Source organism: Muntiacus reevesi, chromosome 5 (assembly GCF_963930625.1).
Source record: "Muntiacus reevesi chromosome 5, mMunRee1.1, whole genome shotgun sequence".
NCBI lineage: Eukaryota > Metazoa > Chordata > Mammalia > Artiodactyla > Cervidae > Muntiacus > Muntiacus reevesi.
Genome location: NC_089253.1, coordinates 21,762,174 through 21,780,909, shown reverse-complemented (window position 1 = coordinate 21,780,909; position 18,736 = coordinate 21,762,174). Strand labels below are relative to the sequence as shown.

At 38.0% G+C, this 18,736-nt stretch overlaps 1 protein-coding gene across 2 annotated transcripts in view; it reads left to right on the top strand.

Annotated features, from left to right (window-relative positions):
* Window positions 1–18,736, top strand: part of ANO5 (anoctamin 5) — a 96,269-nt gene that overhangs the window by 35,989 nt on the left and 41,544 nt on the right. For both annotated transcript variants that reach the window (XM_065937230.1, XM_065937229.1), the window contains 2 exons: window positions 3,004–3,117; window positions 14,447–14,562. In XM_065937230.1, the coding sequence (XP_065793302.1) occupies window positions 3,004–3,117; window positions 14,447–14,562 (230 nt within the window). The remainder of the gene's footprint in view (window positions 1–3,003; window positions 3,118–14,446; window positions 14,563–18,736) is intronic.

The following is an 18,736-nucleotide window of genomic DNA, read 5'->3' as shown; positions in this document are numbered from 1 at the left end:
ATTGCTAGCAATAGGCAATTGAACTTATAGGATTAAGTAAGTCACTTGTTCAGGTATAAACGGTCAGTACTCATTTATCTTTACTTGTTTTTTGTCACGAGTGCTAATACCTTAGGTTAATTCAGCTTTAAAACTCAACAACTTCCCCTCCTTCATAGTGGAGCGATACTTTTCTTGCTCTGTTCAGAAAGTTATTTGGAAAATTGATGTAGAAAAGACCCTTCCTTCCTATCTTCAACTGGAACACTGTAGTTCATGTACGTATAAACTGTACAGTGTTACAAGAACATCTTTCATTGGTACAGGATTTCATACTTTTCAAAGCATCTTCACAATCATCATGATATCTGAGCCTCACAATGTGTATTTCACAGATGACCCCTCTGTTAGGCTTGGCTGTACTATTTGCCACATAATTTATTCTAAGTTCATCTACTAATTGAAGTGTTCATAATTATAAAGCTTCTCATATATCTAATGTGAAGCAGGTACTTATAACTTGGAACCAGATGCCTAGACTACACTCCCATATAGAGAAAAGGAAACAGCGTGCTGTATTTCTTGATGTTTACATTTGAAAGAGATGGTTCCTAGAAAACTTAAGAAAAACACTCCTGAGTTAGAGAACTGGCAAGAAGTTTATTTAGCTTTTAAAAGGATTTGCATACATCTCTGAGAGAAGAGAAAAAGAATTTATAATTATAAATCTCTGAAGGAAATGCTCTAAGATTTGGCACGAGGGAAATGTCTGTTCTTTTTTTTTTTTTGGAAATGTCTGTTCTTTCATTCCTTCCTCCATCCTTCTACCCTTCTTTACTCTTTCTTTTTTCCTTCCTTCCTCTCTTTCTTTCTTACTATTTTGACATATACCAAATGCATGTATCCAAATTATATTCTTCTTAGTCATATTTGCAAGTATATACTTAAAACAATGACACCTCAAATGTGCAAAATAGTTTTAAGTTTCCTTAAAATACTATTACTATTAATAATAGCAAATATTTAAATAGCACTTACTATATCCTAGACACTGTTTTTTTGTACAACATAATGATTCAATAGTTTTGCCGGTTATACTCATTTAAATGATAAAATACTGGTTATATTCCCTGTGCTCTATAATATATCCATGTATCCTATTTATTTTGCATATAATAGTTTGTATCTCCTATTTCTTCTCCTTATCTCACCCCCTCCCACCTCCTTCTCCCTACTGATGACCACTAGTTTGTTCTCTCTGAATCTGTTTCTGTTTTGTTATATTCATTCATTTTATTTTTTTAGATTCTACATATCATATTCTACATATTTGTCTCTCTCTGACTTATTTCACTTAGCGTACTACCCTTCAGGTTCATCAGTGTTATGGTGGATGGCAAAATTGAATTCTTATTTGTGGCTGAGATCTATACTTTTAGATCTATACTTACCCTTACAGTTTCTCCTTTTGTTATTACTTTATAATAATAAAGTTTAAACACAGGCCTTCCACGGTCCTCTTCTGTTTCATAAATTGTTATCTGAACTATTTATCCTCATCAATCCTGTGAAACAAAGTACTTGCCAGGTGAATTAACCAAACTTCAATTGGACTTCTTTCTTCCCCAAAAGACCCTAAACTTTGATGTACCCGTAACCTGAGCCAATATTGGCATGTAGACTAGCCCTTCCTTAACACAAAGAAAGACACTTCCTGAACCAGGCTTCCTTCTCCATGTTCCCATATCTCTGTATCGCAGTAGTCTGCCTCATCCTCTTCCTATAATTCTTTAAAGTCACTCCTCAGTCTAAATTTGTTTTTATTTGACAATACCATGCTGTATTTATTAACATAGCTTTATCATAAGTCTTAATATCTGGAAGAATAAAGTTTTCCACTTTGTTAGCTCCCCAATATGGAGTTCTTTTTGGTGAATCTTTCCTAGGGAAATAATCCAAAGTATGTAAAATAGCTAATATGTATCACATTATTTATAAAATTAAAACTACCTCGCATAAATTACCATTTATTTATCAAGACGTAAGTATTAAACAGCCCTTAAAATGAATAACCAGATTAGATAATGATTTAAGGATGACAGACCTTGTAATCAGCAATTCCTTAGATAATAAAATGTTTAAAAGGTGAGGAAAGAGAAATAGACCTACACAGTGCTAAAAAGGCTGAAATCAGAAAAGCAGAAATTCTGAAAAGTTTCTGAAAGACAAAAAACAGATGAGATTGAATTGACCAATATACAAGAACACAACTCAAGGAAAATATAGAGTTTTATAAAGGATAGGACTGATAAAAATATGTAAATAATCTCACAGTAGTTATATAGAGAGGTATGATCTTCTTGAGTTAATAAATTCACATCTTGTGTTAATATTAGGAAAAGGCCCTGTATAAAACATCAGAGTAATGAATTGGAAAGCATTCAAGACAACTTGGCCAAGTGTCAATTCTACTCCCTATTACCCTAACTCAACTGTTAGATGCAGTGATATTAGACTCCAACTTAAAGCCCCAATTATAGCATCGATTCTGGTACAAAGAACTCCCAGAGGAGTTTGGGACATGAGAAGAAAAAATAAGTTATAAGCCATTCTTCCTCTCCCTGAGGGAATAAGGAGCTCTCAAACCCAGGAGGTGAAGTACCTGTAGTTCTACACAACCCTACCTTCTGCATCTTCCCCCAAACAGCAAGGGGAAGATTCCTTCCATTACCAGAGCCTGTATCTGCATTGAGAAAAAGTGTGTGTGTGTGTGTGTGTGTGTGTGTGTGTGTGTGTGTGTGTGTGTGTGTGTGTTTAGTCGCACAGTCATGTCTGACTCTTTGTGACCCAATGGACTGTATGTAGCCTGCCAGGCTCCTTTGTCCATGGGGATTCTCTAGGAAAGAATACTGGAGTGGGTTGCCATGCCCTTCTCTTGAGAAAAAATAAACATTGTTAAATTGTGATTTTGAAAAACATAGAAAGCTTAGATTTCTGAAAGGTGTATATGTGCTTACCTCATAGGTTTATTATATTCTCTCACGGTGTCCTTTTGGTGTGGAGGATGGGAAGAAAAGGTTTGGCATTGAAAGACTGCTAAATTCTCACACTTACTCATCTGCCTTTCCACTCCATGATGTAAGTATATGCTTGGTTTAGAAATACTAAGCCTGTTTTTGCTTTTCCACATTCAGAGGCTTGTTGGGAGAAAGAATCTTCCATTTGCTTCCTCTTTCATGACAGGTTGCTTAATCTCATTTTGTTGGGGAATATCCCTTGGATTCCCTAGGTCCAAGATGAGAACTATGCTGAAACACATAGTTAATACTCTCCACATTGAGATTTCAATGGAAATTTATTAAAACATCTTTGCATTTGCACATGAGTTTTCTTTAGAACACATATTGAAAATGGAAGTTATATTATTAATCAAAGAACATGTGTTCAGATTCATCAAATCTTTTGTTTTTGTTTTTATTTTTTTTTCATTTATCTATATTAGTTGGAGGCTATTTACTTTACAATATTGTAGTGTTTTTTGCCATACATTGATATGAATCAGCCATGGATTTATATGTGTTCCCCATCCTGAACCCCCCTCCCACCTCCCTCTCCATCCCATCCTTCTGGGTCATCCTAGTGCACCAGCCCTGAGCTGGTCTCATGCATCAAACCTGGACTGGCGATCTGTTTCAAAATTGATAATATACATGTTTCAATGCTATTCTCTCAGATCATTCCCCCCCCCCTCCCCCCGCCGCCTTCTTCCACAGAGTCCAAAAGTCTGTTCTATACATCTGTGTCTCTTTTTCTGTCTTGCATATAGGGTTATTGTTACCATCTTTCTAAATTCCATATATATGCATTAGTATACTGTATTGGTGTTTTTCTTTCTGGCTTACTTCACTCTGTATAATGGGCTCCAGTTTCATCCACCTCATTAGAACTGATTCAAATGTATTCTTTTTAATGGCTGAGTAATATTCCATCGTATATATGTACCACAGCTTCCTTATCCATTCATCTGCTGATGGGCATCTAGGTTGCTTCAATGTCCTGGCTGTTATAACCAGTGCTGTGATGAATATTGGGGTACATGTGTCTCTTTTAGTTCTGGTTTCCTCAGTTTGTATGCCCAGAAGTGGGATTGCTGGGTCATATGGCAGTTCTATTTCCAGTTTTTTAAGGAATCTCCACACAGTTCTCCATAATGGCTGTACTAGTTTGCATTCCCACCAACAGTGTAAGAGGGTTTCCTTTTCTCCACACCCTCTCCAGCATTTATTGCTTGTAGACTTTTGGATAGCAGCCATCCTGACTGGTGTGTAATGGTACCTCGTTGTGGTTTTGATTTGCATTTCTCTAATAACAAAGGTCCATCTGGTCAAGGCTATGGTTCTTCCAGTGGTCATGTATGCATGTGAGAGTTGGACTATAAAGAAAGCTGAGCACCGAAGAATTGATGCTTTTGAACTGTGGTGTTGGAGAAGACTCTTGAGAGTCCTTTGGACTGCAAGGAGATCCAACCAGTCCATCCTGAAGGAGATCAGTTCTGTGTGTTCATTGGAAGGACTGATGCTGAAGCTGAAACTCCAATACTTTGGCCACCTCATGTGAAGAGTTGACTCATTGGAGAAGACCCTGATGCTGGGAGGGATTGGGGCAGGAGGAGAGGGAACAATAGAGGATGAGATGGCTGAATGGCATCACTGACTCGATGGGCATGAGTTTGAGTAAACTTTGGGAGCTGGTGATGGACAGGGAGGCCTGGCGTGCTGCAATTCATGGGGTCGCAAAGAGTTGGACACGACTGAGCGACTGATCTGAACTGAACTGAACTGAATAATGAGTGATGTTGAACATCTTTTCATGTGTTTGTTAGCCATCTGTGTGACTTCTTTGGAGAAATTTCTGTTTAGATATTTGGCCCATTTTTTGATTGGGTCATTTATTTTTCTGGAATTGAGCTGCAGGAGTTGCTTGTATATTTTTGAGATTAATTCTTTGTCTCTTGCTTCATTTGCTATTATTTTCTCCCATTCTGAAGGCTGTCTTTTCACCTTGCTTATAGTTTCCTTTGTTGTGCAAAAGCTTTTAAGTTTCATTAGGTCCCATTTGTTTATTTTTGCTTTTTTCCCCAATATTCTGGGAGGTGGGTGATAGAGGATCCTGCTGTGATTTATGTCGGAGAGTGTTTTGCCTATGTTCTCCTCTAGGAGTTTTACAGTTTCTGGTCTTTGATCCATTTTGAGTTTATTTTTGTGTATGGTGTTAGAAAGTGGTCTAGTTTCATTCTTTTACAAGTGGTTGGCCAGTTTTCCCAGCACCACTTGTTAAAGAGGTTGTCTTTTTTCCATTGTATATCCTTGCCTCCTTTGTAGAAGATAAGGTATCCATAGGTACATGGATTTATCTCTGGGTTTTCTATTTTGTTCCATTGATTTATATTTCTGTCTTTGTGCCAGTACCATACTGTCTTGATGACTGTGGCTTTGTAGTAGAGCCTGAAGTCAGGCAGGTTGATTCCTCCAGTTCCATTCTTCTTTCTCAAGATTACTTTAGCTATTTGATGTTTTTTATATTTCCATACAAATTGTGAAATTATTTGTTTTAGTTCTGTGAAAAATACCATTGGTAGCTGGATGGGGATTGCTTTGAATCTATCAATTGCTTTGGGTAGTATAGTAATTTTGACAATATTGATTCTTCCAATCCATGAACATGGTATATTTCTCCATCTATTTGTGTCCTCTTTGATTTCTTTCATCAATGTTTTATAGTTTTCTATGTATAGGTCTTTTGTTTCTTTAGGTAGATATACTCCTAAGTGTTTTATTCTTTTTGTTGCAATGGTGAATGGTATTGTTTCCTTAATCTCTCTTTTTGCTTTCTCATTGTTAGTATATAGGAATGCAAGGGATTTCTGTGTGTTAATTTTATATCCTGCAACTTTACTATATTCATTGATTAGCTCTAGTAATTTTTGGTAGAGTCTTTATGGTTTTCTATGTAGAGGATCATGTCATCTGCAAACAGCGAGAGTTTCACTTCTTCTTTTCCTATCTGGATTCCTTTTACTTCTGTTTCTGCTCTGATTGCTGTGGCCAAAACTTCCAAAACTATGTTGAATAGTAGTGGTGAGAGTGGGCACTCTTCCCTTGTTCCTGACTTTAGGGGAAATGCTTTCAATTTTTCACCATTGAGGATAATGTTTGCTGTGGGTTTGTTATATATAGCTTTTATTATGTTGAGGTATGTTCCTTCTATTCCTGTTTTCTGGAGGGTTTTTATGATAAATGGATGTTGAATTTTGTCAAAGGCTTTTTCTGCATCTATTGAGATAATCAAATGGTTTTTATCTTTCAATTTGTTGATGTGGTGTATTACATTGATTGATTTGTGGATATTAAAGAATCCTTGCATTCCTGGAATAAAGCCTACTTGGTCATGATGTATGATTTTTTAAATATGTTGTTGGATTCTGTTTGCCTGAATTTTGTTAAGGATTTTTGCATCTATGTTCATCAGTGATATTGGCTTGTAGTTTTCTTTTTTTGTGACATCTTTGTTTGGTTTTGGTATTAGGGTGATGGTGGCCTCATAGAGTGAGTTTGGAAGTTTACCTTCTGCAATTTTCTGGAAGAGTTTGAGTAACATACGTGTTAGCTCTTCTCTAAATTTTTGATAGAATTCAGCTGTGAAGCCATCTGGTCCTGGGCTTTTGTTTGCTGGAAGATTTCTGATTGCAGTTTCAATTTCTTGCTTGTGATGGGCTTGTTAAGATCTTCTATTTCTTCCTGTTTCAGTTTTGGAAAGCTATACTTTTCTAAGAATATGTCCATTTCTTTCAAGTTGTCCATTTTATTGGCATATAGCTGCTGGTAGTAGTCTCTTATGATCCTTTGAATTTCTGTGTTGTGTTGAGATCTCTCCATTTTCATTTCTAATTTTGTTGATTTGATTCTTCTCCCTTTGTTTCTTGATGAATCTGGCTAACGGTTTGTCAATTTTTGTTTATCTTTTCAAAAAAACCAGCTTTTAGCTTTGTTGATTTTTGCTATGGTCTCTTTAGTTTCTTTTGCATTTATTTCTGCCCTAATTTTAAAGATTTCTTTCCTTCTGCTAACCCTGGGGTTCTTCATTTCTTCCTTCTCTAGTGGCTTTAGGTGTAGAGTTAGGTTATTTATTTGACTTTTTTCTTGCTTCTTGAGGTAAGCCTGTATTGCTATGAACCTTCCCTTTAGCACTGCTTTTACAGTGTCCCATAGGTTTGGGGTTGTTATGTTTTCATTTTCATTCATTTCTATGCATATTTTTATTTCTTTTTTGATTTCTTCTATGATTTGAGGGTTATTCAGAAACATGTTATTTAGCCTCCATATGTTGGAATTTTTAATAGTTTTTTTTCCCCCTGTAATTGAGATCTAATCTTACTGCATTGTGGTCAGAAAAGATGACTGGAATGATTTCAATTTTTTTTTAATTTATCAAGGCTAGATTTATGGCCCAGGATGTGATCTATTCTGGAGAAGGTTCTGTGTGCACTTGAGAAAAAGGTGAAATTGATTGTTTTGGGGTGAAATGTCCTATAGATATCAATTAGGTCTAGCTGGTCCATTGTGTCTTTGATTTATTTATTTTTTCATTTATTTTTATTAGTTGGAAGCTAATTACTTTACAATACTGTAGTGGTTTTTGCCATACATTGACATGAATCAGTTGTGGATTTACATGTGTTTCCCATCCCGATCCCCCCTCTCGCCTCCCTCCCCATCCCATCCCTCTGCGTCTTCCCAGTGCACCAGCCCTGAGCACTTATTTCATGCATCTAACCTGGGCTGGTGATCTGTTTCACCCTTGAAGGTATACTTGTCATTTACATTTTGTGTTTCCTTGTTAATTTTCTGTTTAGTTGATCTATCCATAGTTGTGAGTGGGGTGTTAAAGTCTCCCACTATTATTGTGTTGTTGTTAATTTCCCCTTTCATACTTGTTAGCATTTTCCTTACATATTGTGGTGCTCCTTTGTTGGGTGCATGTATATTTATGATTGTCATATCTTCTTCTTAGATTGATCCTTTGATCATTATGCAGTGTCCTTCTTTGTCTCTTTTCACAGCCTTTATTTTAAAGTCTATTTTATCTGATATGAGTATTGTGACTCCTGCTTTCTTTTGGTCTCTGTTTGCATGAAATAGTTTTTTTCCAGCCCCTCACTTTCAGTCTGTATGTGTCCCTTGTTTTGAGGTGGGTCTCTTGTAGACAGCATATGTAGGCATCTTGTTTTTGTATCCATTCAGCCAGTCTTTGGTTTTTGGTTGGGGCATTCAACCCATTTACATTTAAGGTAATTATTGATAAGAATGGTCCTGTTGCCATTTACTTTGTTGTTTTGGGTTTGTGTTCATACAACCTTTCTGTTTCCTGTCTAGAGAAGATCCTTTAGTGTTTGTTGAAGAGCTTGTTTGGTAGTGCTGAATTCTCTCAGCTTTTGCTTGTCTGTAAAGCTTTTGAATTCTCCTTCATATCTGAATGAGATCCTTGCTGGGTACAGTAATCTGGGTTGTAGGTTATTCTCTTTCATTACTTTAAGTATGTCCTGCCATTCCCTTCTGGCCTGAAGAGTTTCTATTGAAAGATCAGCTGTTATCCTTATGGGGATCCCCTTGTGTGTTATTTGTTGTTTCTCCCTTGCTGCTTTTAATATTTGTTCTTTGTGTTTGATCTTTGTTAATTTGATTGATATGTGTCTTGGGGTATTTTGCCTTGGGTTTATCCTGTTTGGGACTCTCTGGGTTTCTTGGACTTGTGTGACTATTTCCTTCCCCATTTTAGGAAGTTTTCAACTATTATCTCCTCGAGTATTTTCTCATGGCCTTTCTTTTTGTCTTCTTCTTCTGGGACTCCTAGGATTCGAATGTTGGACTGTTTCACATCGTCCCACAGGTCCCTGAGATTGTCCTCATTTCTTTTGATTCTTTTTGTGCCGTTCAGGGTCCGAGCAGCTCAGGCAGCCAGGAGATTGACGGGCGCACTCTCCCCAGGTAAAGGGCGCCTTCTCCCCTCTGCCGTCCCAGCCTCAGTTTCTGGGTGTGCCTGGTCCAGTGCACCTTGTGTCTCTTCTGGGGAGCTGATCTCTGGCTGCGACCCTCCCGGCAGATGTTAACCATCCAGAATCTTGGAAGTCTTTGGTTTGAAACTGGAAGCCTGTTTGCAGTTTGGTAGGGGATGCCCTCTCTGGGGCTGAGTTTGCCCCTTTCCGGCTCTGGCTGGTGCCTGCCTCCCCCTGCCTCTGGTGGGGGATGGGCCGGTCCACAGCCAGCAAGCTCTTCTCTGGTATGGTACCGTCCAACGGTCGGCTATGCCATAGGTTAGGGCTTTTCACAGGTTAACTCTCTCTCTCTTGCTATCCCACAGGTTAGGTTGCTATCTCATGTTACCTCCCTTAGATTGCCTTCAGGGCATTCAGGCCCAGTCCTTGCGCTAAGCAATGCCGCCTGCTCCTCTCCGTTCATCCCCCACTTGCTGGTGGCGGATGCGAGCATCTGGGATACTTTTCTGCTGGGAGTTGCCTTTAGGCATGTAATCTGTGGGTTTTATTTATTTATTTTTCCTCCAGGTTAGGTTGCCCTCCGAGATTTGAAAACTTCCCCCGTACCCACTGGTGAGAGGGTTTCCTGGTGTTTGGAAACTTCCTCAATTAAGACCCCCTTCCCGGGATGGATCTCTGTCCCTAACTCTTTTGTCTCTCTTTTTATCTTTTGTGTTTTGTCCTACCTCCTTTTGAAGACAATGGGCTGCTTTTCTGGGTGCCTGATGTCCTCTGCCGGTGGTCAGAAGTTGTTTTGTGGAGTTTGCTCAGCATTCAAATGTTCCTTTGATGAATTTGTGGGGGAGAAAGTGGTCTCCCCATCCTGTTCCTCTGCCATCTTAGCTCCCTCCTACCAAATCTTTTCTTTTCTTACTTCTAAAGTTTTGAAGTTGTAAAGGACTTAAATTGTATGCATTCTTATATTCATTCATCAAATGTTCAATTGGTTTTAGTTATAATGTAAAAAAAAATCCATGGACAGAGGAGTCTGGTGGGCTACAGTCCATGGATTTGCAGAGACAGACATGACTGAGCAACAGAGCATGCATCTTTGCAGAGCATTCTGTTAGATGTTATTGGAACACACCATGCATTCAGGCTCACAGGCTAGGAATTTCTGGGAAGTAAAGCATACATACAAATACAAAACAAGCTAAAGACTTCAGTCCATAAGAAAGATTCAAATAACTGAGATTATGCCGAAGGATTCCTTGGGCCTGGCAGATCATGTTGAGTTCAACAAAGAAGTGACATTTATATCATGCACCCATTCAACCAAACCTACAGCTTGACTTGTCAACCAAGACAGCCTAGTTTCTGGGGGTATGTGAGAGAAATCTTTCCTTTTGGATATTTAGTGTTTAAATTTCATCACCTGTTATCAGCAGGCATTATTTGGCTAAATTCATGTGAACTACTTAGGGTCATTTCTTGGAGTTTTACTTTCCTTTGTTCTTGTTTAACTCTTCCTTGCTTATAAAGGCTTTTTTGATGATGATCTCTTTTTGAGAAACACATACCTTTAGAATATAGAAGAATTAGGTATTTCTGTTTAAACAAGTGACATGTACATCATTGCCCATGTTTTTGAAAATTATGTTGCTCTCATGGTTTCCAAAAGCCCAAAGGCAACCTCTCTCTTTTTCAGCTATCCTCTGTCAATATTTATTCAGGTATTAGCTGTTGACTCTAATCTGTTCAACACTGGTCAGTTGATTTTCTTTCCTATGCTAGCTACAAGGGTATAGAGGGATTTTCCACAATGAGTGGCAATTCTCAATACAAGTATCAACTGAGGTGAATTTAACTTGTGTTAGAGAAACTCCCCCCCATACCCCCCCACACACACACACACACATTTTTTTTGCCTGGGCCCAAGAACTTCTGGGGATTATGTATTTTAAACAATGCCAAGACATTTGATCAAGTAGATTAATAAATTGATCAAGTAGGTTAATAAACACTTTGCAATGCAGTCTTTGTACATCTTTCTTCACCAATGGGTTCATTCATTTTTTTTTTTTGAAGATTTTAAAAAATATTTTCAGTTCCTAGCAAGCAGAAAAATCAGAGTTTCATTGACTTTCACCTTTTAAAAAAATATTATCTATATTTATTTGTGGTCGCGCTGGGTTGTTTTTGCTGCAAACAGGCTTTCTCTGGTTGTGGCAAGTGGGGGCTACCCTTTGCTACCCTTTGTTGCGGTGTGCAGGCTTCTCACTGCGGTAGCTTCTCTCGTTTCAGAGCATAGGCTCGAGGTGCCCAGGCTGCAGTAGTTGCAACAAGTGGGGTTAATAGCTACAGAGTGTGGGCTCCTGGGCATACAAGCTTCAGGAGTTACTGCACACAGGCTCAGTAGTTGTAGCTCATGGGCTCAGGAGTTGTGCCATGTGGGCCTAGTTGCTCCATGACATGTGGAATCTTCCGGGACCACGGATCAAAGGGCTGTCCCCTTCTTTGGCACACAGATCCTTATCCACTGTGCTGCCAGGAAGTCGCTTTATTTTTTCCTCAAAGATTTTGAGGGTTGTTTGTTTCCAAGGCATTGATTATTTTCTATCAAACTGTCTTCAGTAACCAACAATTTAATCCATACATCTAGCCTTCTTGTAGAGTCCTCCATGCTACTAGAAAATCAGTCTTACTAGGTTGTTGTTAGAGAGAGCTATCATTTACTGTTAATTTTTACCTCTTTTTCTTTATTCTGTCCTCAATATGGGTTTAGGTACTAGATTTTTCCCTTAGGTGCTATAAAGAAACTTTTTTTTTTTTTTAAGATATCCAAATAGGCTACTTTTTTCTTTTTTCTTTGTCATTTCTCAAGATTCAGTAGGACTAGCTACAGGAGATGAAAGTTGGAATCTGGATGGTATAAAATTTTATACCTTCTCATACAGAGATTTTCATATGCGTTTAATTTTAAATTAGGTGTTTGCTCCATGTTGTCTTCAGCAGTTTGATTTTCTAGGCAAACAGTTAAAGAAACAATATTGAGCAAATATATATAGATAGTGTTCTGCATGTGTACTCAGTCGCTCAGTCAGGTCCTACTCTCTGCAACCCCATGGACTGTAGCCCGCCAGGCTCCTCTGTCCTTGGAATTTTTCAGGCAAGAATACTAGAGTTGGTTGCCTTTTCCTACTCCAGGAAATCTTCCCAACCCAGGAATCAAGCTTGTGTCTCCTGTATCTTCTGTACTGGACGGCAAATTCTTTATCACTGCACCATCTGAGAAGCCCTAGACAGATCTCTGCTAAAACCTAATTAACTTTATATAAATAAGGCTACTTGGAGCTTCCCTAGTGGTTCAGTGGTAAATAACCCACTTGCCAATGCAGGAGACATGGGTTCAATCCCTTGGTCAGGAAGTTCCCCTGGAGAAGGAAATGGCAACCCACTCCAGTATCCTTGCCTGAGAAATCCCAAGGGGAGAAGAGCCAGGCAGGCTCCAGTCCATGGAGCTGCACAACTTAGCAACTAAACAACAATAATAAGGCTACTTGGTACCTAAAAAAGGGGGAGGAACTTATGTGTGAAATAATTTTGAGGCTGTGAAGTGCCTTTGACTGTGTGGATCACAACAAACTGTGGAAAATTCTTAAAGAGATGGGAATACCAGATCACCTTGCCTGCTTCCTGAGAAATCTGTATGCAGGTCAAGAAGCAACAGAACCAGACATGCACCAATGGCCTGGTTCCAAATTGGGAAAGGTATACATCAAGTCTGTATATTGTCACAATGATTATTTAACTTATATGCAGAGTACATCATGTGCAATGCCAGGCTGGATGAAACACCAGCTGGAATCAAGATTGCTGGGAGAAATCAATAATCTCAGATATGCAGATGACACCACTGTTATGGCAGAAAGAGGAGAGACACTAAGCAGCCTCATGATGAAAGAGAAAGAGGAGAGTGAAAAAGCTGGCTAACACTAAACATTCAAAAAACTAAGATAATGGTGTCCAGTCCCATCACTTCATGGCAAATAGATGGGGAAACAGTGGAAACAGTGACAGACTATTTTCTTGGGCTCCAAAATCACTGCAGATGGTGACTGCAGCCATGAAATTTAAAGATACTTGCTCCTTGAAAGAAAAGCTATGACCACTCTAGACAGCATATTAAAAAGTACAGACATACTTTGCCAACAAGGGTCTGTTTAGTCAAAGCTATGGTTTTTCTAGTAGTCTTGTATGGATGTGGGAGTTGAACCATAAAGAATGCTGAGAGCTGAAGAATTGATGCTTTTGGACTTTGGTGCTGGAAAAGACTCTAGAGAGTCCCTTGGACTGCACAGAGATCAAACCAGTCAATCCTAAACTAAATCAGTCCTGAATACTCATTGGAAGGACTGATGGCGAAGCTGAAGCTCCAGTATGCTTATGTTCTCCAATATGCTTCACTATGTTCTTATGCGAAGAACTAACTCATTGGAAAAGACCCTGATGCTGGGAAAGATTGAAGGCAGGAGGAGAAGGGGATGGCAGAGGATGAGATGGTTGGATGGCATCAGCAACTCAATGGACATGAGTTTGAGCAAGCTCTGGGAGATGGTGATGGACAGGGAAGCCTGGCGTACTGCAGCCAATGGATTCCCAAAGAGTCTGGTATGATTGAGCGACTGAACTGAACTGAACTGAAGTGCTAAAAGTCTGTTTTATATATTTAATTAAGTTTTTTGGGGAAATGGGTGTCAGTGACAACCAGTGACTTTGGATCATTCACTTAACTTTGCTTGAGGTTGTTTTTTTCATCAATAAAATTAAAAAGTCAGCCTATTTTCAAAGTCCCAGCCAGTTATAGTTGTAGGAATCCCTGAGCTGTGACTTTTGGAACTTAAGTAGGAATGAAAGGAGCATTCCACATCAAAGGAGCAGCTTGAGTTAAACCAGTCTCAGGCTTCCACTTGTGGTTTTAGATAACTGGATGTGAGAATTTAATAAAGTACTGTTATTTTCATTTGTTACAGAGTGTAGCAAATAAACAACACTCTATAATACACTAAAGTGAAAGTGAAAGTCCCTCAGTCATGTCCAATTCTTTGTGATCGCATGGACTATACACTCCATGGAATTCTCCAGGCCAGAATACTGGAGTGGGTAGCCATTCCCTTCTCCAGGGGATCTTCCCAACCCAGGGATCAAACCCAGGTCTCCCACATTGTAGGCAGATTCTTTCCCAACTGAACTATCAGAGGAGCCCATAATATACTAAATGATACAGTAATTTACATCGATGGACTATGAAAATCCAAATTGAAAAATGAGAAAGAACATTTGCCTCATTCACTTGCCTTCTTATAAAAGCAGTGCTCCTTCATTATCCTTTGTCTTTTGTTTTGCTGTTCAGTAATTTCTTCTTGCCTATTGTAGGGTCAGTATTGGAAGGCGTCAGAACCTCCTAATCCTGTCAATCAAAGGAACGTACTCTACCAGAACTGGGCTCGGTTTTCTTATTTTTACAAGGAGCAGCCTTTTAATTTGATTAGGTAAGTTTCTTACACAAAATTAAACTAATTAAAACTTGATTACGTCCTTTTTATTCACAATGGCATCACATTCCATTCTTTTTACTATTTTTACCCACTGTATTTCCCATCTGCCCAATTTTGTATCTAAACTATCATTTAGTCATTTATTTGTGAGAAAAATGCTGTTGTGAGAATGATCTTAACCACTATGCAGAAATAGCTTGATGGTTCAGAGGTTAGGCCTTAGTATTTAGGTAGATTAGGTTCAAATCCAAGTTCTTTGTCTTAGAAACATATAAACATGTTCAAGTTATTTAACCTCTAGGAGACTCATCTGTAAAATAGGAGTAACAGTACTACTTTCCTTTGGGGTTATTTGATAATTAAATGATATATGTATATCTTTTAGAATGGGTTTAGCACTTAGTGTTTAATATATTTATTTTTTGTTCATTTGTTTTTCTCTGGGTCCAGGAATTTAGAAGATAACAGAAAGGTTGTATATAGTTTGTATATATCGATCTCAGCTGTGAAGGCAGTTGTTCTATTATTTCAATTCTTAGTTTCATTTGCTGTGCAGGAAGACTCTGGTTGCAGGTTCTTGCTTTGAACCATAACATTGCTACATACATACAGGGTGTTAGGAGACTTCTGCTATGGGTTCAGTAAAGACACAATCAGATGACAGAACCCCTGGTTGCGGTATTTTTACTCAATGTAAAGATGTCACAGCCTCTTTTTTATAAGACTGATGGATGTGTATATGCAAGTCAACTGAAATGTTATTCCAACAGTTTCATTAAAGGCAAATAGGAGGGGAAATTTGTAAGAATAAATAAAAGACAGCTAGCATATAAACAACAGTTTCTATAAATCATTATATGAACTCTTCATTGGATGGATATTTTACTTGTTCTGATTAGTAGTCATATAATTTTTTAAGTTATAAAAGTAGGACATGTAGCTGAAAAAATTCTAAGCAATAAAGATGTGTGCAAAATTTTAAGTGAAATTCCACTTCCCTTAAACTCCACCAAAGTGACTATGCTTGATTTGGTGATAGCCATTCAGCTTTATTTTTATGTGCATGCATAACAAAATACATACACAAGCTGTTTTTTTCTGGAGCAAGGGACTCTTTACTTACTTTTTTTGCTAAGATTTTTTTTATCACTAAATAATATATTATTTGTATACTTCCCTGTGAGTGCACCCAGATCTATCTTCTGCCTTTTAACAGAGCATAGAGTAACATATTATAAATTTTGCATAACTCTTTTATCTATTTTTCTGTTAAAAAAGATTAGACTGCTTCAAAATTTTCACTATTACAGTCAGTGCTATTAAGAACATTTTCAGACATTGTGCCCTCGGAGAATGTTTTCATAGTATACTTTCAAATAAGCAAGGTTGTCAGAATGAGGCTTACATATTTTACATTGTTGAAAATATATTGAGAGTACTTAGCTGTCTACAGATATTTCTGCTATAAATATTCCCCAAAGGTTTATACTTATAACCTTTGATATAGACAAACACATTACTTCTCAGATCAGTACCTTGTTAGCACTTTCTGATTTTCTTTTAGAGCAAAGTGGAAGCTCAGATATTTCATCAGATAGCAGTGTCTAACTTAAATTTAATAACTTTTTAAAGTTTTTCATCATATTATAGCTTTTCATTTATAGCAAGTTGTACTGCTTTTGCATTTCAGTAATGAGATAATCTTTAAAATAAAGTTAAAATTTTAACAAAATTTATGTAAAGAATTAATGAGTAGGTGTGAAGTTTTTAACCAGGTAAACCAAAAAGGAAAGAAAACACCATGTTATCACAGAGAAAGGAGTTGCAGAAAGCAGTTATTATCCTTAAGGTTGCTTCTCAATGATTATGTAGGACAGTATCCTTACTCTTACTAATAGACAAGGAAATATTTTAGGTAAAGGACCATGAAGTATGTTTTCAAACAACTTATTTGTAAGTAATTCAAATATATATATGCAGCTACCCTCTCCCGTATTCTTAGGCTTCCCCGGTGACTCAGACAGTAAAGAATCCACCTGCAATGTGGAAAACCTGGGTTTGATCCCTGGGTCAGGAAGATTCCCTGGAGTAGGGCATGGCAACCCACTCCAGTATTCTTGCCTGGAGAATCCCCATGGACAGTGTGTATGTATACACACACCCACACACGTGTGCACACACACACACACACACCCGTGTGAGTTTAGTTACTTAGTCGTGTCTGACTCTTTGTGACCCCATGGACTGTAGGCTGGCAGGCTCCTCTGTCCATGGCATTCTCCAGGCAAGAATACTAGAATAAATTGTCCTTTTCTTCTCCAGGGGATCTTCCTGACCCAGGGATCAAACCCTGGTCTGCCTTGCAGGCAGATTCTTTACCATCTGAGCTATAGGGAAGTCCATACACACACATATATGGGGCAATATATGAAGTGAGATAAAATGCAATGGAACAATATTTTATTTATAATAAAAGAGTTAAAGGGTACATAGGTATTATTTGAATTATTCTTGCAATTTTACCTCTATATTTGAAATTATTTCCAAAGAAAAATACTTAATAAAAGGAGAGTCCTGAAATAGATCTATAGATAGATAGATAGATAGATTTTCAATAAAAGTGCCTGTTGTTCATTGGGGAAAGCATAGTTCTTTCAAAATATGATACTAAAACAAGTGGCTATCTACATGAAAAACATGAATCTTGACTCTTTCCTGTATAAAAATTTAAATTAACTTGAAACAGATAAGAGAACTAATTTTAAGGACTACAACTACAAAACTTCTAGATCATATAGGAGATTACTGTGGTCTGGAGTTAGGCATGGACTTTTCAGATAAAATGCAAAAAGCACAATTTTAAAAACATAAATTTAATTTCAAAAATTAGAATGTATGTTCTTTAAAAACCACCGTTACAGAAATAAAGAGCAAACCATATGGTGGAGAAAATGTTTGCACAACACACATATCAATAAAGGACTTTTATCCAGAATATTTAAGGAACTTTTACGACTCAGTGATAAGAATAAAATGGAAAAAAGATTATAAAAGATTTGTCAGCGAAGAAATATGTTTATGGATTGGCAGTAAGTATGTCAAAAGATGTTGTTGCTGTTCAGTCGCTGAGTCGTGACTCTGCAACCCCATGACCGGAGCACACCAGGCCCCTCTGTCCTCCACAATCTCCTGCAGTTTGCTCCAGCTCACGTCCATCGCGTCGGTCAAGCTATCTCACCCTCTCATCCTCTGCTGCCCCCTTCTCCTTTTGCCTTCAGTTTCCCCCAGTTTCAGGGTCTTTTCCAATGAGTCGGCTCTTCCCACCAGGTGGCCAAAGTGTTGGTGCTTCAGCTTCAGCAACCGTCCTTCCAGTGAATACTCAGGATTGATCTCCTTTAGATTGACTGGTTTGATCTCCTTGCAGTCCAAGGGACTCTCCAGAGATGTACACTATCTTTATTCACTAAGGGTATAAAAATTAAAATGCCATTGAAATACCACTGCACGCCCACTAGAATAGCTAACATTGAAAAGATTGGCACCAATACGGGCTATTAGGGATGTGGGGGAGCTTGAAATCTCAAAGGTTGGTGATAGGGATACAAAATGGTATAGCAACTTTGAAACAATTTTGACAGTTTCTTATAAAGTTAAATATGCACTTTCTATTCAAAGAATAGATCTACTTTTATCTACTTGTCCGAAAAATATTAATATTATTGAGAAGTTTGTCATTGCCTCAATGATTTGAGGTACCACCTGTATCATGTGCTCAGTCACTCAGTAGCCTGTAGTAGACTGTAGCCTGCCAGGCTCCTCTGTCCATGGCATTCTCCAAGCAAAAATACTGGAGTAGGTTGTCATTTCCTCCTCCAGGGAATCTTTCCAACCCAGGGATAGAACCCGAGTCTCCTGCATCTCCTGCACTGGCAGGCGGGTTCTTTATCACTGTGCCACCTAGGAAACTCTTTATCATGTACTAGATTTCTGTATGTACTCTAGCTGATTTCTGGATGTTCTGTCTATTCGATTGATCTTGCTAACTCTCCATGGACCAGTAGCAGGCTGTTTTTTTAATTTAATTTTTATTTTATATTATGGTTGATTTTCTATATGTTGTGTTAGTTTCAAGTGTATAATAAAGTGATTTGAAGGCTGTTTTAATTGT